The following is a 23,209-nucleotide window of genomic DNA, read 5'->3' as shown; positions in this document are numbered from 1 at the left end:
TCTTTCTTTCTTTCTTTCTTTCTTTCTTTCTTTCTTTCTTTCTTTCTTTTTTCGCTTCTTTTCTTCTCAGCTTCTTCAAAAGCTGAGTGTCACTCCAGGCAGTAAATCTCATAAAGGTGGTTTATTGAAGGGAAGACTCCAGGAGGAGGAAGAAGAGGAAGAGAGGAGGAAGAGGAGGGGGGAGGAGGAGGAGGAATCCAGGGATGGCTGCCCTCTGCTCTGGGAGTGGACAACAGGAACTAGACAAAGGGGTGGTGCTTATATAGGATTTCTGAGGTGGCAGACCTTCTCAAGGCAAAGATTTCCAGAGGGATTCTGGTGGGATTTCAAGTCCTGAGCTTGGGGGAGTCAGAGATTGGTGGGGTTTTGTGGGAAGTTCAGGGATTGGTGGGGTTTCTTGCTTAGGGATTAGTGGCTTTTTCCCCCCACCCCCATTTCCCTGCATCAGGCCCAAGGGTTAGGATGGGAAGTTCTTCCCGGCTGCAGCTGGCTTTTGCTGAGGTGCCATCTCTGTAGGGCTGTTGGTGGTGGTGGGGCTAGAGAGGAGGTGCTGCCACTGTGGACAGCTCCTCTGGTACTGGAATTCCTGCAATGGTTTTTCACAAAAGCTGTAGTCTGAGGCAGGAAAGGGACCACCACCGTGGACAGCTCCTGAAGCTCCGGTGACAGCTGTAGGCTGAGGAGATGCCATAAAGCCACCATTTTGACAGGAGCCACCATTTTGGACAGCTCCTGTGGGACATTTTGCTGCGGTGGCTGTAGGCTGGGGTGGGAAGCAGGGGCCTGCCTCTGCTTTGACAGCAGTTCTAGTGCAGCAGCTTTTGTGGTGCACCACTCAGGGACAACAGCTGGAGTTACAGGTAAGCCGCTGGGGATTGAACTCTGGTCCTTTGGAAGAGCAATATGCATTCTCATAGTCACTGGACCATCTCTTCAGCCCCCTGCCCAAGATATTTATAGTTTTTTTTTTTTAACTTCAGTTGTAATTTTCATTTTAGGAAAGCGATCTACTTCTGTGCTACACCCTCAGCCCACATTTTCAATAGCTATATTACCTGGTGGTTACAGCTATGGATAGCATGTGCCTAGGGGTCCCTGAAGTTTGTGGCCTGAGCACAGGGTTTCTTGTACAGACCTAGTCTAGTTCATGAGGATGTTTACCTGAGTTACTCCAGACAAAGCTGCAGAGTCCCCCCAGGGCAGTGATCCTTAGTCTTCCTCCATCAACTGTGCTCTGTTCCATCCCTCAGATCTTTTATAAGATGTTACTTCATGTCATTGTCACTCAGTGTTCACCCAATAAATCTGAATAGGCTTCCTCATGTATATTTGGGAGGTTCTAGTAACCAGTTCCTGATGATAGAGGAGGCCACAAGGAGAGAACCTTGGATCCATCATGGATATGAGGACTGGTTACCCTTGTCAGACACCATCACAGAGTCTCTGTCAGCAGGCATTCTGGGCTTCTGGGCTCAGAGAGACTCAGGGTGGTGTGATGGTCCTGCCTGAGAAAGAGCACGTCCACTAGTCACTTGCCTTGATGCTGTGACAAAACGCTTAACAAAAGCAGCTTGAAGGAAGAAGGAAAGAAGGAAGGAAGAAAGGTAGAGAGGGAAGGAGGGATAGACGAAAGGAGGGAGGAAGGGAAGGAAAAAGGGAGGGGTGGAAGGAACTGAGGGAGGCAGGCAGGCAGGCAGGAAGGTGGGTTTATTTTGACCCAGTTTGGAAGCACAGTCCATCATGGTGGAAAGCATGGCAGCAGGGGCTTGAAGCAAGCTGGTCACATTGAATCCATAGTCAGTGTAAGTAGTTACTTTTTTTTTTAATGTGATAAAACACTATGACCAAGGCAATTTACATCAAGAGGGTTTATCTGGGTAGTGATGATGCACACCTTTAATTCCAGCAGATCTCTGTGAGTTTGAGGCCAGCCTGCTCTACATATCAAGTTCCAGGCCAGTAAGGACTACATAGTGAGATCCTCTTTCATAATACCAAAACCTGAAGCCAATCAATCAAACAAACAAACATAAATCCATTTCCAGCTGCTTATGATGATGTTTGTAACCTCAGCACAACCTTGGCTAGCATACATGAAGGCAGAGTTCAAACTCCCGGGACTGGACACACATATACACATATGTGCCACATCCCCACCCATACAAAAGGCCTTCAGACAGTGTCAGCTCCTGTTACTATCACTCTAGGCAAGTTGTGTCAGCCACCCACTGCGCTTTGAGAAAGCTCAGGCAGCCCTCATGGAGAAACTGGGATTGATGGTCCTCAGCCTGAGCTCCCTGCTCCCAGTAACAGTCTACCAGTTATCCTTGACTCTGAGACAGCCTGGTCTACAGAGTGAGTTCCTGGACAGCCAAGGCTACACAGAGAAACCCTATTTCAAAACAAAACAAAACAAAAATATCTTCAAAACAAAAGTTGGCTATTTTGGTGGTTTGAATATGCTTGGCCTGGGGAATGGTACTATTAGGAGGTGTGGCCTTGTCGAAGGGAGTGTGTCACTGTACGAGTGGGCTATAAGACCCTCATCCTAGCTGTCTGGAAGCCAGTCTTCTCCTGTATGCATTCAGACAAGATGTTGAACTCTCAGCTCCTCCTGCACCATGCCTGCCTGGTGCTGCCATGCTCCTTCCTTGATGATAATAGACTGAATCTCTGAACCTGTAAGCCAGCCCCGATTAAATGCTGTCCTTATAGGAGTTGCCTTGGCCATGTTGTCTGTTCACAGCAGTAAAACCCTAACTAAGACAACTATGATTAGAACTTTGATGATTTTAGTGCTGGGGACAAAAGCAAGCTACTGAAATAACCGAGGCAAGAGGGTAAAGCTACTGCAGTGCCAGTGGATGGAAGTTTGGGAATGTGCATCTACTGGTATCAGAAGAGAGGTCTGGGATGTTTTGGAGATAATAACTAAGATTTTCAGGGCGGGGTAGCATACACCTGTGATCCTAGCACTAGGGATGCCAAGGCAAAGTGAAAACTAACCAAGACAGTGGCTCTTAACCTTAATAATGCTGTGACCTTTCAATACAGTTCTTCATATGTGATGACCCCAAACTATATTTTTGCTGCTAAGGTGAGTCAGGTTCTTACAGAGGAACGCTAAGCTTGAAGTTTAGAGTGATGCTAAGTAATCAGCCATTGTATAGCTATAACTTATTAGCATAGTGGCTCTCAACCCTCCTAATGCCATGGCCTTTTAATACAGTTCCTTATGCTGTGGTAACCCTCAAAATAAAATTATTTTCTCTGCTACTTCATAACTTTAATTTTGCTACTATTATGAATCATAATACATTTGATATGCAGGATATCTGATTTACGACCTCCAAAGGGGTTGTGACCTACAGGTTGAGAATCACTGCACTAGGTGTTTGCTCTAGGAGTTCTGGGGTAGGTATCATTTGTTCCCTGACCCAGCCCACCTGCAAGTTCTCAGACTCTGCTGAATTCTCACATGCACGTTGGTCGAAGAAGGAGATCTAACAAGTTTGACTATGTAAATACTAAATACCATGAATGATAGTTTTAAACCAAAACTTTGTTAAAAACAGGCTGTATGGAACAAAGCCAGGAAAGAGCTGAGTGACACTGATGTCTCTGATGCTAATTCTAGTCTTGATCCAGATTGGCTGTGGCATTCTGCCACTGCTATGTGATGGAATCCTTAATGGAAGTGACTGGATTCAGTTAAAGTTGCGTCCTTCCCCTACAGGCACTCGCTGTGGGTTCACTCTTCTCTGCTGTTCCCAACCCCCCACCCCCCATCTCTATACTGACTTTTTCAGTAAAGAGAAATAAGGATTAAGTTGCTTCTAGCTATTTGGCTTCACGGTGTCATGTTGTTTTTATACAGTTATTTCAGAATAGGAACTGATCTATCAATAGGTTCTTTTGTAAACATGTTTTAACTCTCATAACAAATAAGCTGTCCAACTTAAGTTTTTTAAATAAAATAATGATTTCTTAAGATTAGATCTTATAATACTATGAGTTACTAAATGATTGAGATAATTTCAAATGCTCTGTTCATATTCTTGTTTTATAATTAAAATTTACATTCATTCTGTCTGAGTTTTTCATTGCTTTTTTTTTCTTTTTAAAAATTTGAGCTTCTGCTGGGTGATGGTGGCACACACCTTCAATCTCTGTTACAGGTGACTGTGAGCCACCCAATGTGAGTGCTAGGAACCCAAATTGGGACCTTTGGAAGAACAGTATATACTCTTAACTGCTGAACCATCTCTCCAACACTCCCAACCCTCTCTTAAAGAATTGCTATAATGTAAGTTGGTGGTAAATGCCTTTAATCTCAGTACTCAGAGGGCAGAGGTAGGGAGATTTCTGAGTTAAAGACCAGCCTGATCTACAAAATGAGCTCCAGTATAGCCAAAGCTACACAGAGAAACCTTCCCTCAAAAACAAACAAACAAACAAACAAACAAAAATACTTGTAGGCATAATGTTATTGTGCTGTGTGTCAAGATTATCTTTGTGTCATTCAAATGCTGATTTCTTTTTTCTTTTTTTTTTTTTTTAGGTTTCTCTGTGTATCCCTGGCTGTCCTGGAACTCACTCTGTAGACCAGGCTGGCCTCGAACTCAGAAATCCGCCTGCCTCTGCCTCCCAAGTGTTGGGATTAAAGGCGTATGCCACCACTACCTGGCTGAAATGCTGATTTCTATGCACCCCTATCTGGTTGCAAAACATTGCTCCCCAATTGTTCCCTGACTGGTTAATAAAGAAGTTGATCAGCCAGAGACTGAGCAGGGGAGAAAATAGGGTTGGATTTCCTCCTAGCCAGGGGAGGGGAGAAAGGAAGCGGAAGTGGGCTCTCACTTCAGAGAAAGGGTCCAGGAGACACTATGTGACACACCTGGAGCTCAGGGAGCCACATCAATACTAAAATGCAATTATCGCTGGGATTTTGCCTGGGAGGTAGCCAGACCAGTTTAGAGGATTAAAATAGAGCGATACTGCTCAGTTGTTGTGCCCTTAAAGCTTGATAAATAAATATAATAGTCCAGACTCAATTATTTGGAAGCTAGCTGGGTTAAAGAAAACCACAACAAACATTTATAAACAGTCAATAACAGTTACTATAAGATCCAGGCATAGTGGCTCACAACTATAATCCCAGTACTCGAGAGGCAGAGGCAGGTGGATCTCTGTGAGTTCGAGGCCAGCCTACACAATGAAACCCTGTCTCAAGAAACCAATAAGTAAGTAAATAAATAAATAAATTGAATTCTATTTTGTTTTCACTGTTAATGTAAGAGTGTTGTCATTTTAAATTGTTTCTTGCTGAAATTATATATATTTATATAATAAAATATTATATATCATAAAATATTTTAAAAACAAACAAACAAACAAAAAAAACCCCACTTACTCTCTTGCAGAGAACCCAGGTTCTGTTTACATCACCCTCATGATGGCTCACAACTGACTCCCTTTTCTGGCCTCCAAGGGCACTACATGGTTTATAGATATACATGTAGGTAAAACACCCATATACATAAAAAAAAAGGTATAAATCTTTAAAAGAAATCCTTAGCCAGGTGGTGGTGGTGGTGCAAGCATTTAATTCCAGCATTCGGGAGGCAGAGGCAGGCAGAACTGTGTCTTGAAACAAAACAAAATAAACAGTTCTAGTATTCATGCCATCGGTATTATGTGCTGTTCTAAATACAAACTATTCCACAGTAGCAACTGTGTCCAAAATGATTCTAAGCATGTTCTGAGGACAGCAGGCAATGGCTGAACAATGAGGAGCCATAAAGTCACATTTTGTATGTAAAATCGTTTAATGTTCACTTTGTTAAAACATTCCAGTTGCCTTGGGTCAAGTGACCAGATTTTTCAGCATTTTCCACTGCCGACTAATTTCACACGTGTCATTCCTGACTCTGGTCACAGAACACTTCCTTCTCCGCCTCTGAAAACCGAGTGTGATGCAAATGTACTCAGGATGTAACGGTGACTTGATACTGCATGAGGTATTAACAGTGCAGGCCCAAACATTATGATGTATAGGAACTTGGCCCTTTCCCAAAATAAATCTATTAGGACACCAGTAACACCTTAAGTGAATACAGATTCAATGCTGGCTCCTGTGAGGGGCAGTGCATGCAGACAATGGGTTGGTTGTTAGGACCAGCTGCAACAGGAACCTGCTGGGATTCCCAAGGTGCCTCTGGCAGTGCCAGCTCTGAGGTGTGCAGCCTGCGGGATCCAGGCTCCAGCAGGGCTCTCAGCATCCTCTGTCATTTCTAACAGTTCCCATGAGCACGCGTAGCAATGCTACTTTCTTACCAGTCACTTCTCCCAAGCTGAGAGGCCTGGAGCTGATCGAGGAAGCGGAGAGGTTTTCCTGACTTGAGTGATGAACAAGCTCCTTCAAGCTCTACTGTTCCTTACAAGGAGAAGGATTTTTCTGTCTGCATCTCACTAAAGAAAGCTCCTCACATGAATGGCAGCTTCTATTCCTGTGTGAGCCTCACTCCCATCAGTCTCCGTTCGGTGGTCTCAAGCTGTGAGCCACACCGACAGCAAGAACTTACACTGCCAGGAAATCTCCCAAAAGATGGTAGGCAAGAGAACAAAGCTTATTTTACCAATACACAGACAAAATATCTAAATTTTAAGCAAGGAATTAAGAGTTTAACACTATTCTAGATAGTGCCAAATTATCTTTCAACTGAAGCAAAGAAACAAGATATGAGTACTATAGTCTACAGTAATAAATCAAACAGTGCCACCAGGCCGTAAGAACAGACAATTAGGTGTGACAGTTAACGCTGTGTTGGCTCTGGTTATCACCTCACGGATAACTCATCAATGCCAGGAAATCCACACAACCAGTAAAGGTCCTCTAGGAGGGGAGTTACCCTGTCAGGCAAGTTTCACCACAGTTCATTTTCTAGCAGAGGCTGGGGCTGGGAAAGGAAAGCTTTCATGTCTAGGAACTTTCCACAAGTTTGTTTCATTCATGGGTACATTGTATAATGTATGTTTTGAGATAGGGTTTCAGCCGGGCGGTGGTGGCGCACGCCTTTAATCCCAGCACTTGGGAGGCAGAGACAGGCGGATTTCTGAGTTCAAGGCCAGCCTGGTCTACAGAGTGAGTTCCAGGATAGCCAGGGCTACACAGAGAAACCCTGTCTCGGAAAAAAAAAAAAAGAGAGAGAGATAGGGTTTCACTATGAACTTTCTATGTAGAGTAGGCTGGTCTTGAACTCACAGTATTCTGTCTGCCTCTGCATTGTGCCACCATGCCTGGCACATTCCCTGCTGTTAAAGAGATTCTCAAAAAATTAGGAAGATAAATTTGGGGATGTAGCTCGGTAGGCTGGCATTGCATGAAGCCTTGGGTTCATTCTCCAGCACCACATAAACCAGGACTGATTCTAGCATTCAGGAGGCAGAGGCAGGATGATCAGAAGTTCAAAGTCTCAGAAAGTAGTGGAATACCCCTTGAATCCAGATAATCAGTACTCAGGAGGCAGAGGCAGAAAGATCTGTGAGTTCAAGACCAGCCTGATTTACAAAGTGAGTTCCAGGACAACCAGGCTACACAGAAAAACCCTGTTTCAAAAAACAAACCAACAGGGCCAGGCATGGTGGTGCATGCCTTTGATCCCAGCACTCAGGAAGCAGAGGCAGGCAGATCTCTGAGTTCAATGTTAGCCTGGTCTACAGCATGAGTTCCAGGATAGCCAGTGCTACACTAAAAATCAAACAAACAAACAAAAAAAACCCAAACAAAACAAAACTGTCTAGAACTGCCCCCTCCCCTAAAAACAAAAGTTCAAGGTTTTTGACTGTGTATGAACTTTTGAGGCCAGCCTGGGTGACATGAGACCATACCTAAAAAGAAACAGAAAAGAAAAAAAGACATGGACTATAACCCAATTACCTGTTTCTCCTTTTAAATTCAGTCTCATGATAATCTGGGCAGCTCAGGAACTCTAGTCTGACTCTGCCCGCCACAGGAAGGCCAACCACGCAACCTAGGCAACTAATCACTTAGCTCTAGAAAGAGCTGCTTTTTCTGCCTCTAAAGGATTTGTATCAAGCGTCCTGCTTTTTAAAAAATGTATGTGGGTATTCTTCCTGCGTGTGTGTCTGTGCACCGTGTGCATGCAGTGCCTATGGAGGCCAGAGGAGAGTCAGGTCCTCTGGAACTGAAGTTACAGAATGTTGGGAGCTGCCGTGTGGGTGTAGGGAATTGAACCTGAGTCCTCTGGAAGAGCAGCCACTGCTCTTCTAACTGTTGAGCCATCTCTCCAGCCCTGGTCCTGCCTCTAAAAGCCCAGCAGGGAAGCCGTCCCTGAGGGGACTCAGGACTGCCATGGGAAGGATGCACATTAGGGGTGGAGGTGTCCTGAAGGAGGGAGAATCTCTGCTTTGCCAACCTGGCTAGAATCACCAGACGAATAGGATGATCTCTCACACACTGTATTTCCTCACCGAGTCATATGACCTAGGCCGACCGTTCATCCTCTATGGCCAATGTTCTGATTGATAAAAGGACTAATACGGCAGCCTCACAAATTGTTAGGAGGAATAATTTAAAAAACAAAATGAAATGAAACACCATGTGAGTGAAAGGGCTTGCTTTGTAGTAGGCATTCCATAAACATTGAACAGATGAAAGGTTACATCACTATCTTATACTAAAATGTGCAGGGCACTCAGTTACACAAAACGGCTGCTGGCTAACGTGAGCCCCTCGTGCCAAGTGACAGGCTCTTCCCTTTGTGTCTCTCTGCCTGAGCCACAGCCTGCTGGCCACCTGTGCCTCCTCTTGGGTTTGACTACTGCCCTTCTGTGCATTCTTGTACTCACCATACAACCTATAAATGATGCTTTAAAGGGAGGGACCCAGAGAATACTCTCCAGTCCAGACCAGGGACTCTACAGTGAAGAGCTGACAGTCTTGGATTTCACCTTCTCCCTTAGCCCTGCTTCCTGCTGCTGAACTGTTCACTGAACTGTTTCACAGCGCCACAGGGTGTTTGTTTGTTTGTTTGTTTGCTTGCTTGCTTGTTTTTTGAGGTTTTTGTTTTTTTTTTTTGAGGCCAGATCTCATTATGTAACTTTGGCTAGTCTGGAATTGATATGTAATCCAGGCTGGCCTTGAACTCAGAGAGAATGGACTGCCTTCTGCCTCAGAAGTGCTAAGATTAAAGTCACCATACCCAGCCTGCTCAACAGGTTTTACTTCTTAGATATCTGAAAGAGAAGACTAAGAAAATAAAGGAACCTCACTGGCTATGGTGGCTTACAGCTGAAATCCCAGCTCTCAAGAGGCTCCAGGAGGGAGAGAATCACTGCAGACTTAAGGCCAGCTTGGACTATGTAGTGTGTTCCAGGCTACTCTGGGCTTCAGAGTGAGCCAGTCCTTCTCTCAAAAAAGAAAGAAAAGAAACCTCAAATCAGGCAGCCTTGCTTATGCTCCTGACTCAACAGAGATTTGGATAACACTGAACCACTGGCTAAATCATTCAATTTCTCTATACTGTCCTTATGGCATGGGAAGCTGAAAATCGAGAGATGTGGTTCTACAGAAGGAGAGGTATAACTCTTGGCAGACATCACCAATACTCTGAAGTGCACTGGCTAAGCCTAGACATGCCTAGGTAGTGGGCTTTTGCTGCAGACTAGATGAAGGAAGAAACATGGGTCTTCTCTGGGATGCCCTGACCTACACTCACAGAGGAGCTGGGGCCAAACTCCACCATTCGTGTGACTAAGACAAACTGTTGCTGCCCTGGGAGCCAGGCCTGGGGAAGGACCGGAGGGAAACAAGTCCCCATCCGCTGCAGCTCTCTCTCCAACAAAGTTAGCAGATAGTAGAGTGCTCATATTTCCTAACTTGTATTATAAAATGAGATTTGCAATGTAATAGTAACGGGTAAGAAACCCCACCCAAAGCAGGATCACTGGCCCTCAGCCAGCCCTTCGGAGGCCGATGAGCTTGGAAAGTTTTGCACAGTTTTCGAGTTTCAGTGACTCTGCTTTCTGCCGCAGTCGCTCATCTCTGTATAACCCTGCCAGATTGGTCAGCTCCGACTCTGAAAGACACAACAGGTGAGGGTTCGTTAAGGCTGGGCACTTGGTTCACTTCAGCCTTTCTAGATTCAAACGACCTTATTTTGCTACCACTTTATTCTATTCCATCGGCAAGCATTCCTCCTCTACCCTAGAGCAACGATTGGGCACTGCGCCAGGTTCTGAGGAAGGGTTAAGGCTGTCTGTGACCTGAGAGCCCCGCAGAATCTGTGCTATATAAAAGTACTAGGCTTAGTTCTTATCAACAAACACTTGGCACAGGCTTAGGAAGCTCGCACATGTGCAGAAAGAGGAGATTGCCACAGCCTGGCTACCAGTGGTGATCAGATGGCAGTTGGAGGGCCTGGAGCCCAATCGCCTATTCCTGTCATCTGAACAAAGACAGCTGCTACACTCTTCCCTCAGCACTGCAGACTCCTAGGTCACACATGGCACAGGCTGCTCTGGCAGGTGACCATCTATAGAAGGCCAGGCCGGCAGCTTTCTTCGTTCCCTTACCACATATGGAGGTTACAAACACAAATTGCTCTTCCAAAAGTCACCAGCTCACTGGCCTCTTGTTTCCTTAACTAAATAAATTTCATTTTCTCCTCATGATAGAGAAGTCTGTTCTATGTTTAACTGGAATATAATCTCTGTTGTGTTTTCCAACTCCATGGTGGTTGCTCTAAGTTTTGATTCTCCTGGAAGCCCCTCCTCCTTGGTGGGAGCTCTGGAAATGCACCTTCAGAGAAATGTCACATGTGCCACATATTAATAGGATGGCATGCTTGCTTGGGCTTCGTGGCTTCCTAAAGTCTCCAATAGCAGGCAGCTTTTAAAGGACAGTGCTTCTGAAAATGCTATTTTAATCATTCTGAAATATGCCTTCCATTCTTAATCACCTTGCTGACAGGTTTTGTTTTTCTTTGTGGAACAAGATGCACCTGTCTGATTAATCAATAAAGTACAAGGACACAGGAATTAGCACTCAGCCAGGAGGAACAATGGGCATGGACCACTGAGTAAGTTTCTATCAACATGAAGCACTGCCTGGCATCTCTGCTTACAGTGATTCTATTTACCCCGAGGCAGGCCCAAAGTGCAGATGGAGTGCAGGACGCCAGTGTGAGGGTGGGGAAGCTTGACACCCCTCCCTGTACAATAAGACTGGACTTTGGCCCACAGTGGCTTGGCAGGCAGTGGGTGCGGGTGCCCACAGAGCCTCCTAGGCAGGGCCTGCCTTGGCACAGTCGCCTTGCAGGTGATGGGGCTTTGGGGAGGGCTGGGCTGCACTCAAGTGTTAGGTTTTGGCTCCTGTGTGTGTGGCACTCCTGTCTAGGACTTCTCTGGCAGGTGGGAAGGTTATGCAGGAGGCGTCTGTGAAATGTCTGCACTTTGCTCCTTTAGAGTCATAGCTACACCAGTGCACAAGAACAGACCGGCTCTCTCTTCACTAGAACAATCTCCTTCTGCTGGGTTTTGTCTTTTTGGTTTTTGTTTTGTTTGTTTGTTTGGTTGGTTGGTTGGTTTTGTTTTTGGAGACAGGGTTTCTCTGTATAGTCCTGGCTGACCTGGAACTCACTCTGTAGACCAGGCTGGCTTCAAACTCAGAAATCCGCCTGCCTCTGCCTCCCAAGTGCTGGGATTAAAGGCTTGCGCCACCACTGCCCAGCTTGTTTTTTGTTTTTCAAGACAGAGTCTCTTTGTGTAACCTTGGCTGTCCTGGAACTTAGACTGTAGACCAGGCTCACCTTTAAAGTCATCCTATATGGGTACTGGGAACTGAACCAGTGTCCTCTGAAGAACAGCGAGTCCTCTTAACCACTGAGCCATCTCTCCAGTTCCATACTTAATAACCCATAGGTAAAATGAAAGAAAAAAGTCTTTGGCTGTTCAAGCGGGGGTCTCACCAGGAATCAGGTATTCACTGTGTGCCAGGCACTGTGCTAAGCTACATCCATGTCATACAACATCTCAGGAGGGAATGAATACTTCCCCCCTAGCCCCCACTTCAAAGCCTAAGATTCTGCCCAGTCTGTTATCCTGCTCAAGGTCATGCAAAGAAGTATTCACTCAGCTCTGCTGGACCAGGCCAGGAGGCAGTTCTTGCCTGTTACTTGCATTCTGCCCAGTACAGTGGCATGGCCACTTTCCCTGGCAGTTCATATAACATGCAGATATAGCCATGAAGGAGTAAACAGGACAACTCTCATCCATAGTAGAGGATTACTCATAGAAGATCACCCATATTAGGCTTTCTAAGGAAAAGCAAATAAAATAAATAATAAAGATTTTAAAAGACAATGGCTAGTCTTGATAAAATTTCCATTTGGTATTTTGCCATGAGTGAACTTTGTTCTCAAGTGAGTTTATTTTTACAACCTCAAAGTGCTAAATTTAACCTTCCTGGCAGCACTTGCTGCTGGATTCAGAGGGCAGATGCTGCCTGCTCTCAAATGGCACTCAGGCGGTGTGGAGGCTCCACAGAACCACTGTGTTTAAATGTTACGAACAGATTTTTACAGGGGTATGTGCTGACAATCTCCATTCAGAACTGATGACCTGCACACATCAGGCTCATTCAATGGATTTGCTCTGTCTCTGTCTCTGTCTCTGTCTCTCTCTCTCTCTCTCTGTCTCTCTCTCTCTCTCTCTCTCTCTCTGTCTCTCTCTCTCTCTCTCTCTCTCTCTGTCTCTCTCTCTCTCTCTCTCTCTCTCTCTCTCTCGTGTGTGTGTGTGTGTGTGTGTGTGTGTGTGTGTGTGCGCGCGCGCGCGTGCCTTTTGCATGTACCATAATATGTATGTGGTGGTCAGAGAACAACTTCTGGGAGTGAGTTCTTTCTACTACTGGATCCTGGATAGAATTCAGGTGAGGCTTCGTGTAAACTGCCTTTGCCCACTGATCCATCTCATCAGCCTGATTTTCCCCCCAAGACAGAGTCTTACTATGTAGCTCAGTCAGACCTTAAACTCAAAATCTTCCTATCTGTACCTTCCACTTACTGGAATTACAGGCCTATACCACCACACCCAGCTCTTCACTAATTTTAAAAAGAGAAAACCTAATTTAAACAAGCCTGTCTCCATAGTCAGATCCAGGACAGCCAGAGCTACATAGTGGGACTCTGATTCAAAACAAAACAAACTAATTTAACAGGTAAAAGTAATGTCATCCTGTTTAATTGCCCCTTATTTGAGACTAGGTCCCTGAGGGAGAGAGGCAAGACAGTAACACTCATCATCAGCTCTCTGCTTTCCAGTATGAGACTCTTCTCTATTGACCCGTGCTGAGCACGCAGCCCACAACCAGAGTTAGTAAGACAGTCTGCCCCCAGAGCTCGCAGCCCTGCAGAGGGAACGGATATGAACCATACACCACTAAAGCTCAGTGCTGCGCTAGTGGGAAGAGTAAAGAGCAGAGGAACACACCAGAGGGCCAGCTTAACTCGGTGGAGGGGGTAGGAGTACATGAAGGGCCAGCAAGGGGACAAGCACCTTAACCAAAGAACAAACTCCATCAGTAGACATTTAAGGACATCCAAAGTAAAGTTTAAAAGATGAGTTATAGTTTTGTTTTGTTTTTGTTTTTTTTTTTTTAAATCAACCAAACCCCAGTTTGCAAAGCCAAGATGCAGTTACTCTGTGTGTATGTGTGAGGAGGTCGGGGGCTGAGTGAGATAAAAAAATGAAGTTACTGGCTGAAGCAAGACCTCCAGTCCTCCCAGACCTCCTCAGTAACAACTGGAGCTATAAGCTGAGTGGCAGACACTGTCACCCCACTGACCTCTGTCAGGGAAAGAGTAGATAGATACGTTCACATTCATCCTACTGAAAAGCCAGACCCAGGAGGCCACGTTTCTTCAATGTACCCACAAGCAACAAGAGATAAGGGGAAAAGAGACCCCATGCCAGCAGCTGCGGCAACTATTACTACTTTGCTTTTTCCTCTCCTCCTTCTTGCTCTTTCTCTTCTTACCTTCTCCTCCATCTCCTTGTTTGGTTTTTCAAGACAGATTTTCTCTGTGTATCCCTGGCTGTCCTGGAACTCACTCAGTAGACCAGGCTGGCCTCAAACTCAGAAATCCGCCTACCTCTGCCTCCCAAGTGCTGGGATTAAAGGTGTGCACCACAACTTACATACTTCTGACTTGACTTAGAAAGCTAGGCTGGTTCAATCAGGTTCTTCTTAATTTAGGAACTGTGAAGGAAATCAGAGAGCATCGAGACCTTCAGGAGGAAGCCTGGGATTTACAATAGGGTCATCAACAGCTGGCAAGGCTGGGAACCTCAAGGCAGTGACAAGAGCAACAGTCACAATGCACAGCACCCCACGAGGTGTCTCTGAGTGCCACCCACACTTAATGGAATGTGCACACATTCTTGTAAAAATAAGCATTTTTTTAAAAGAAAAAAAAAGGCAGTAGGATGGGAAAGCTTGTGTATACTCATAATCTTAAATCCTCAGGAGGAACAGAAATCCAGGACTACAGAGCAGCAGCCTAGAGGCAGAGGCAGGCAGAGCCAGCCTGGTCCATGCAGTGAGTTCTAAGTCAGCTAGGGCTATGTAGTAAGTCCCCACCCCTCATATCCCAACCCTGAGGGGAAGAGGAGAATACAATAGGTAAGTGGGTAAATACAAAGATGCCTGAGTTTTTATGTTTCCAACCCCAGTCACATGTCAATAAACTTGAAGTCTTTGCTGTAGTATCTGAGTAGGTGCCTGTCCTCTGTCTCTGTTGACATAAATATGTGATCCAAACCAGGAGAATAGAGGGGTCAGGAGGCTGGGGAGACATCATGATAGTAGGTCCCTGCCACCAGTGAGGCCTGTGTGGCTTGACTTACTTTGCTGTTTCTCCTTCCAACAACTCGTCTGGATGTAATCAATATAATCTTTCTCTATTGTTTTCTCCAGGTCACGAAGAGAAGCCCCTCGGTAGGCCTTGTCAAAGTTTTTATCCACGAAGTAAGGCACCTGCAGGTTCTGTGTTTCTCTAGAAATGGTATAGCCCAAGGTTCTGAAACAGAAAGTATCTCACATCAGCTTGTAATAGCTGGCAATCTTACTCCTGGCTCTGGCCTCTAAATATGACTGCCATCATCTCTATGTTCTTATAGGTAACAAATTTCACTTCTTGCAATTTTTAAAAAAATTAGTATTAATTTTCTGTGTCTTAGTATTTTGCCTACAAGTACATCTGTGAACTATTTGCATGCAGAGACCAGAACAGGGTGTCTGATTCCTCTGGAAGTAGAGCTATGGATGGTTATATCCCACTATGTGAGTGTTGGGAATTAAACCCAGTCCTCTGCAAGGGCAGCCAGTGCTCTTGATCTTTGAGCTGTCTCTCCAGCTCCTCCTTGGAATTAAAAAATATTTTAAGAAATTACTAGATCCCAGTGACTATTCCAGACCCATGAATCACAATCTGCCCTGCCTCCTTCCCTCTTCATCTTCTCTCATCTCTCCCTCCCTTCCTCTCTCCCTCTCCCCCTCTGCTCTCTCTCTTTTCTGTCTCTCTCTCACTGTAGTTCATGGCAATCTTTTGTCCCTGCCTCCTCAGTGCTGGACGACAGGTATGAGCCCTCACTTGCCTCTACTGGGGTCCTCTCTAACTCCACCATGGTGAGAAAGAAAGATTAACTATGAATCTCAAGCCGGACGGTGGTGGTGCATGCCTTTAATCCCAGCACTTGGGAGGCAGAGGCAGGTGGATTTCTGAGTTCGAGGCCAGCCTGGTCTACAGAGTGAGTTCCAGGACAGCCAGGGCTACACAGAGAAACCCTGTCTCAAAAAAAACCAAAACAAACAAACAAACAAACAAACAAACAAACAAAAAACTATGAATCTCAAATTATGGTGCTGATCCTTCTCTAAACCAATTCTGACTGTTTTGCAGTTGACCAGAGGGTGTCGCTGTGTGACAGAATAGTCCCTCTCCTAAGGCAGTACCCAACATCCACACTGTTACCGCTGGGCTGTTCCTTTCCGTTTAGCTTAGATGTTTGCAAGTAAGTAAATTTAGTATTTCTCATCTCCACAAAAAAGACTAGAGAAACTCTGGATGGATATTCCCTGAAACATAAGGTCAGCATTTTCCACAGGAAGGTGAGATGAAATGTCAGCATGAATCAGCAAAACCTTAAGCCTTTTGTCTTTCAGACTGTTGCTAGGGGAAAATTAGAAACATTGCACTTACGATTTATAGAATAGACTATATGGGGGATTAGCAGCCAGCAGCTGAGTAATGACAGAAATAGTCACAATCACCAGAACTGGAAGCAGCTGAACAAATGCGGAATATGGAGTCTGTAAAAGAGCAGAGCAGAGCCTGAGAGGAGGAGACGTCCCAAAGGAAATGCAGCTTGTTAACACACGGGCAGGAATGCCCACAAAGCCAAGCATTGCCACAAAGGCTGGATCTCAGCTTAGAAGCAAACGACACATTTTTTCTCTGCTGACAGGCTAAAGAAAGCCCTTCCAACCTGCACTGTCAATAATCCTGCAGTCCCTTAGGCCTCTAGGTAATTCTGCCAGACAGGGACTGGGCTCCAGGAGTGGCTATTGCTAAGCAACTCTTACTTGACCACAGCTGTCCAAAATCAATGACATCTAACTGTCAGAGATGACCACATTCTTCCTTGACAATGCAGGGTCAAGGTTCATTCCTCTCATTTATTAACTACAGCTTAGAAAAAGGACACATTCTTTCAGATACTGTGAGCCAGCCAGAGACCCCAGCTTGAACAGCCTCACACAGTAGACTGAAGTGCTGTGTTCTATGGGACCAGGTCCTGGGTAGTTGAAATTGAAGGAGACATTTTGCTAAGGGGAAAAGGTATTTTCTTGGTCCTGCTCCTCCCAAAGACTTTTTTCTTTCATTTTTTGGTTTTGGTTTTTGTTATGTTTGTTTTGTTTTGTTTTGTTTTGAGACAGGGCCTCTCTGTGTTGCCTTGGCTGTCCTAGAACTCACTGTTTAGACCAGGCTGGCTTCAGACTCACAGAGATCCACCTGCCTCTGCCTCCAAAGTGCTAGGATCAAAGGTGTATGCCACCAGCCTGGCTAGTTCTGAGTATCTTTAAAGAGATTCTTATTTTATGTAGTAAGAACAAGTTCAATCAGGACAGCCTCACAAGCTGGACTTGGTGACTCACATGGAGGTTGCAGCACTTTGGAGGCAGAGGCAGGTGGATCTCACTGAGTTCAAGGTCAGCCTGGTCTACACAGTGAGCTCTAAGACAACCAGAGTTACATAGAGAGAACCTGTCTCAAAATTAAAAAGTATTGGGGTGGGGGGAGAGGGGGAAAGAGGGGAGAGGGAAGCTGGGATGCTGGGATACACAGAAGGTACCAACACTTACACAGCTCATCTTACCAACGTTGCTCAGCTGTGAGTCTAGCACTGATTATACCACAAGAGCAGGCACACAACGGCCCTGTAGGAGCAGTCTCCTCACCCCCACAGAAGCAGGCTCAGTATGGCTATGGGTATGACTGCCGCTCCCCACACACCTGAGATTTGTCTTCCTCTCTCTTATGTGTCTGTGTCCTCTCGTGGCGGTGCCGCCTGCGATAATAGTGACTGTCATCTGTCACATTTGAGAACATGTGAATATTTCCTGGAAAAGAGACATGATTAGACAGAGGATGGCAGGGCCGAGAGTGGGAGAGAGAACATTCATGAGAGGGCAATTCCTTTTCTGTCCTTTTCAAAGTCTTGTTTCAAACAAGGCTAAAGACAGGGCACTGCCTGTCTGATCCAGCAGAAAAATAATGTGAGCCAAGAGGCCAGCTGGGCACGGGGGCACAAGACTCTCCTGACTTCATGGAGACCGTCCTTTGCAAGGACTGTGGGAGGAAACTCCAAAAGGCCAGAAGAGAGAGAACATTTTGGCCATAAATCCTATCTGACATACTTAGGCTTGCTTCTGTGCCCAGTATTACTAAATGGCATCTTTAATAGTCGCTCCTAACAATCATGTATAGGACTGAGGAGCAGCTCGGCAAGGGCATGCACACGCCTAGCATGCTGGGGAATCAAGGCTGCACCCCTAGCAACCCAAAAAGTTCAAGTTATTTTCTTGGCTTTGAATTTTCTCAACTTCCAGATTTCTGTGATACACTTTCTGGGTTTTTGTATTATTGAACATATTGATAGTTGAAAAATGGGCAGGGGGCTCACTGTGATTTTTTTAAAGAGAGATTTATTTTATTTATGTATGCATTTGTGGTGTTTGAATGAGAATGGATCCCACAGGCTCATACATTTGAATAGTTGGGTTCCAGTTAGTGGAACTGTTTGAGGATTAGGCCCTGTGACCTTGTTGAAGTATCTGTGGCCTTGTTGGAAGAAGTATATCAATGGGCGTGGGCTTTGGGATTTCAAAAACCCACACCAGTCCCAGTCTCTCTCTCCCTCTCTCTCTGCCTGCTGCTTGAACATCAGGATGTAAAGCTCTCAGTTCTAGCATCATCCCTGACTCTCACCACTATGATGATGATAGAAATTGTGAGCAAGCTCTAATTAAATTCTTTCTTTTATATGAGTTGCCTTGGTCATTATGTCTTTTTACAGCAATAGAAGAGTTACTAAAACAGGATGGTTTGCCTGCATGTATGTCTATGTACTATATGCATGCAGTGCCCACGGCAGCCAGAAGAGGGCATCAGCTCCACCTGAAAATGGAGTTACAGATGGTGTGAGCTGCTGGAAATAGAACCCAGGTCCTCTACAAGAACAAGTACTCTTAACTGCTGGGCCATTTTTATGAGGTTTTATTTGTTCATTCAAACATCTATTTTATGTTGCTGGGTGTGGTTTTTACACACCTTTAATCCCAGCAATCAAGGCAGATAATGGTAGATCTCTCTGAGTTTGAAGCCAGACTGAGTTTGAGTTCCAGGACAGCCAGGCCTACGTAGAGAGACCTTGTCTCAAAAAACCACAAATATTTATGTATTTGAGTAGGGTTTGCTTTTTTTTAAAGATTTATTTATTTATTTAATGTATATGAGTACTCTATCTGCATGCCAGAAGTAGACATCAGATCTTATTACAGATGGTTGTGAGCCACCATGTGGTTGCTGGGAATTGAACTCAGGACCTCTGGAAGAGCAGCCAGTGCTCTTAACTGCTGAGCCATCTCTCCAATGTTTAAGTATTCGATCTACATGTATTTATGTCTGCCACAGGCATGCCTGCAAAAGTCAACCCTTTGAAAGTGAAGCCGCAGATGTTTGTGAGTCACTGTGTGAGTACTGGGAATCCAGCCTGTATCCTCGGGAACAACAGCCGGTCTCTCTTAACCACCAAGCCCCAAGTCCCCTTTATGTTCTGTTTTGTTTGAGACAGAGACTCAGGAAGTCCAGCTGGCCTCAAACTTGCTATGTATTGAAGGAATACCTTGAACTCCTGCTGCTCTTCCTCCCCACTCCCCATCAAGTGATAGAATTATAGGCAGTTATATTCCCAACGATTCATTGTGACATTTAAATTTTAATTAGTTAATTTTATGTGTCTGGGTGTTTGTCTGCATGTATGTCTGTGCACCATGTGCATGCAATGCCCACAGAAGCCAGAAGAAGGTGTGAGGTCTCCTGGGACCAGAGGTACATATGGTTGTGAGCCATGTGGGTGCTAGCAATTAAACCTTGGGCCTCTGCAAGTACAGCCAGTGCTTCTTAACCACAGAGCCACCACCCCAGCCCCTAAAATACTTTTAAAAATATTACATTTATCCATTTATTTAGTATGTGTTTGTGTATGTGTGTACATGCATGTGTGTACCTGTGTACAGGCATGCAAAGCACATGCATGGAAGTCAAAGGACAACTTTCAGGAATTGTTTCTCTCCTTCTACCATGTGGGGCCCATGACAGCAAATGCCAGATTGTCTTAGGCTACATAAGGGGCTCAAAACCAGGCAGAGCAGCTATTTAAACTGTCTTTCCTAGAATCTGTGAGCCCTGGATTCAACATATAGTGCTGCAATAATATGCACGTGATATAAATATAAAAGATATATATTTCAAAGCAACCCTGAAATACCAGCCCTGTTTTTCAGGCAGGTGACTATGGTGAAAGAAATGAATGATATGGCTGACGACATTATTTACAGCTGGAGGCTAGAGACTTCCTCTAACTCCCTGCAGCCCACTCCAAATTCTTGCTGCTTCTCCAGCACCAATGTTCTTCTATTTAGATCTTCAAACTAGAGTCTGCTAAGATCCATAAATAAATGGTATAAAGAATCATAATTTTAAGATACTAACCTCAGGCTGGAGAGATGGCTCAGTGGCCAAGAGCACTGTCTGCTTTTCCAGAGGACCCAGAACCCACTCACAGATGTAACTCCAGTTCAGTACCTTCTTGAGACCTCCTCTGTCACCAGCCACACATACGGTACACAGACATACATGCAGGCAAGACTTTAAAAAAAAAAAAAAAAACAACCAACCTGAAGGGAAATGTCCTCCGAAGAACACATTAAATAGTTCTTCTGGAGAGATGTCAGCTTCAAACTCTCTGTAATAATTATAAGGTCTGGCTCGAGGGACAGTGAAAGTCACCTGCTCATCTCCATATTCATCATAGCGGAGTCTCTTGTCTGGATTGCTCAGGACTGCAAAGGCATTTCCTATCGCTGCAACCAACGAAAAGCAACATCAGTACATCCTCGGCTGTGGCCAAGGGTGACCACAGCAGCAATAGCAGGAAGCCCAGACTTGGTGCTAGACAGCCTCACAGGGTTACAAACAGAGGTACTTAGGCCTACAGAGTTCCCCCAAAGGACTAGCCCCAAAGATCGTTCATAGTCTTGATAAACCAAGAACAATACTAGAATCCAATAACTGGAAACTCTATTGGAGAGAGCATTAACCCCTAAGAGTTCTTGAAACACCTCAGCTGTACTGTAGTTAGGACTTTGTCCCTAGTTCATGCTGCCAATAATTTCAAACATGTTGGGGAAATGCCTCATGTTCCTGTCATTCCAAGGTGAGACCTGTGAGGCTGGAGAGATGGCTCAGAGGTTAAGAGCACTTACTGCTCCTATACAAAACCAAGGTTCAGTTCTTAACATCATAATGGGTGACACACAACCGCCTTTAACTCTAGTTTCTTGATACCCTATTTTGGCCTCTCTGGACACCTGTATGTGCAGAGTGTACAGACAAACAAATAAGCACACACATAGGCATAAATTAAAAAAATTTAAAGTATGTTCTAGGGGATGGAGCTGTAGCTCAGAGTTAAGGATCATGCTTACCATATAAGCCTCAGGATCTGATAAACATACACATGCACATGTACACACACACACACACACGCACACATCAGTGTTCTAATTTCACTTAAGAGTAGCAGTTTACTGAAACAGTTCACAGTATTATTAAGTTGAAGTAAAAAACAATCTCCTAAGTAAAATAATCTGCAAAACTCCTCCTTCTTGGATAAAAACAAAGGGTTCTCATTGGTTTGTGAGAGGACTTCTATATGAATATAGAGAATGTGGAGGCTGGAAAGACAGCTCAGCCACTAAAGGCTGGGCTCACAACCAAAAATATAAGAGAACATGGGTTATCCACATGCTCCCTTAGTGATGCTCCGAGAACCAGATTCACAACAGAAAAGCTGTCCTCATGATATACAGGGACTTTTTTTTTAAGATTTATTTTTAGCTGGGCATGGTAGCACACACCTTAATCCCAGCAGTCAGGAGGCAGAGACATGCAGGTCTCTGTGAATTAAAAGCCAGACTGGTCTATATAGTAGTTCCAGGTCAGCCAGGGCTACACAGAGAGACATTTTCTCAAGCAAACAAAAAATGTATTTCATGTATTTCTGTGTATGGGCATTTTGTCTGAATATATATGTACCACATGTGTACAGTTCCCACAGAGGCTTGAAGAGGGTGTTGAATCTCCTGGGGCTGAAGTTATAGACATTTGTGAGCCACTGTGAGGGTGCTGGGAATTGAAACTAGTCCTCTGCAAGAATAGCAGTGCTCTTAACCACTGAGTTATCTCTCCAGCCTCAAGAATAACTTAAAAGTTTCTCAGGTACCCACAAGATGGTTCAGTGGGTAAAGGGACTTGCCACCTGGCCTGAAGACATGAGCTCAATCCTTGGAACCCACATGGTAGAAGAAAACCAATTCCTGCAAGTTGTTCTTTGGCCTTTATATACCCCCACCCCACACAAGTAAATGGACAAGATTTTCAAGTCTTTTCTTTTTCAAAATATCAAACATACATAAAAGTTTGTGAGTCTGTTTTGTTTTCTTTCTTTCTTTCCTTCTTTCTTTCTTTCTTTCTTTCTTTCTTTCTTTCTTTCTTTCAGTACAATAAAGACATATAAGCTGGGCCTGGTAGTACACAATTATAATCCTGCCATCCAGGAGACTGAGATGGGAGATTTTGGAACTCAAGGCAGCCCTCGGATAGATAATTAGACATTATCTCAAAAATCACAACCTAGGAATAGAGATTGCTCAGCAATAAAGAGTACATTGGCTGCCCCTGGAAATGGAGTTAAAAGCTATGGTAAGCAAAATTGGTTCTGGGCACCAAACTGCTATCCTCTGCAAGAGCAGCAAGTCAATTAACTACTGATCTCCAAGCCCTAGAAATTATTTAAGGTTTATTTATTTTATTACTTTATGTGTATGAATGTTTTGCTTGTGTGTATGCATATGTGCCATGTGCTCATCTGATTCCTCTGAGACCAGAAGAGGGCATTGGATCCCCTTATGAACCACTCTGTAGGTTCTAGGAATGGAACCCAGGGCCTCTGCATGAGCAACAAATGCTCTCAGTTGCTAAGATAACTCTCTAGCCCCCAAAATGTGTTATAAATAAAATACCCTTTTCCAAAAAAAAAAAAAAATCAGGGTTTGGTAACACTTGCCCTTAACCCCACTACTCAGGAGGCAGAGGCAGGTGGGTCTCTTGAGTTCAAGGCCAGCCTGATCTACAGAGCAAGTTCCAGGACAGTCAGGTGTTGAGGTTCTGTTGCTATGTATTGTAATATTAACTTCTGTAACTGAAGGTCTAAGCCTATGAGTGAATTCTCATATTTACAACCTTTTGTTGTATAAACCTTATTCCTTAATTTTAAAACTATTGGG

General features: G+C 44.6%; 1 protein-coding gene across 2 annotated transcripts in view; it reads right to left on the bottom strand.

Annotated features, from left to right (window-relative positions):
- Positions 1-8,624: 8,624 nt before the first annotated feature.
- Positions 8,625-23,209, bottom strand: part of Dnajc18 (DnaJ heat shock protein family (Hsp40) member C18) — a 27,884-nt gene continuing 13,299 nt past the window's right edge. For both annotated transcript variants that reach the window (XM_028762742.1, XM_028762743.1), the window contains 5 exons: positions 20,540-20,725; positions 17,595-17,701; positions 16,281-16,390; positions 14,926-15,098; positions 8,625-10,100 (listed from right to left, as the gene is read on the bottom strand). In XM_028762742.1, the coding sequence (XP_028618575.1) occupies positions 9,976-10,100; positions 14,926-15,098; positions 16,281-16,390; positions 17,595-17,701; positions 20,540-20,725 (701 nt within the window). In that variant the 3' untranslated portion in view covers positions 8,625-9,975. The remainder of the gene's footprint in view (positions 10,101-14,925; positions 15,099-16,280; positions 16,391-17,594; positions 17,702-20,539; positions 20,726-23,209) is intronic.

This window comes from Grammomys surdaster, unplaced genomic scaffold (assembly GCF_004785775.1).
Source record: "Grammomys surdaster isolate TR1022 unplaced genomic scaffold, NIH_TR_1.0 135, whole genome shotgun sequence".
NCBI classification, from domain to species: domain Eukaryota; kingdom Metazoa; phylum Chordata; class Mammalia; order Rodentia; family Muridae; genus Grammomys; species Grammomys surdaster.
This window is presented reverse-complemented; position numbering and strand designations above follow the sequence as displayed.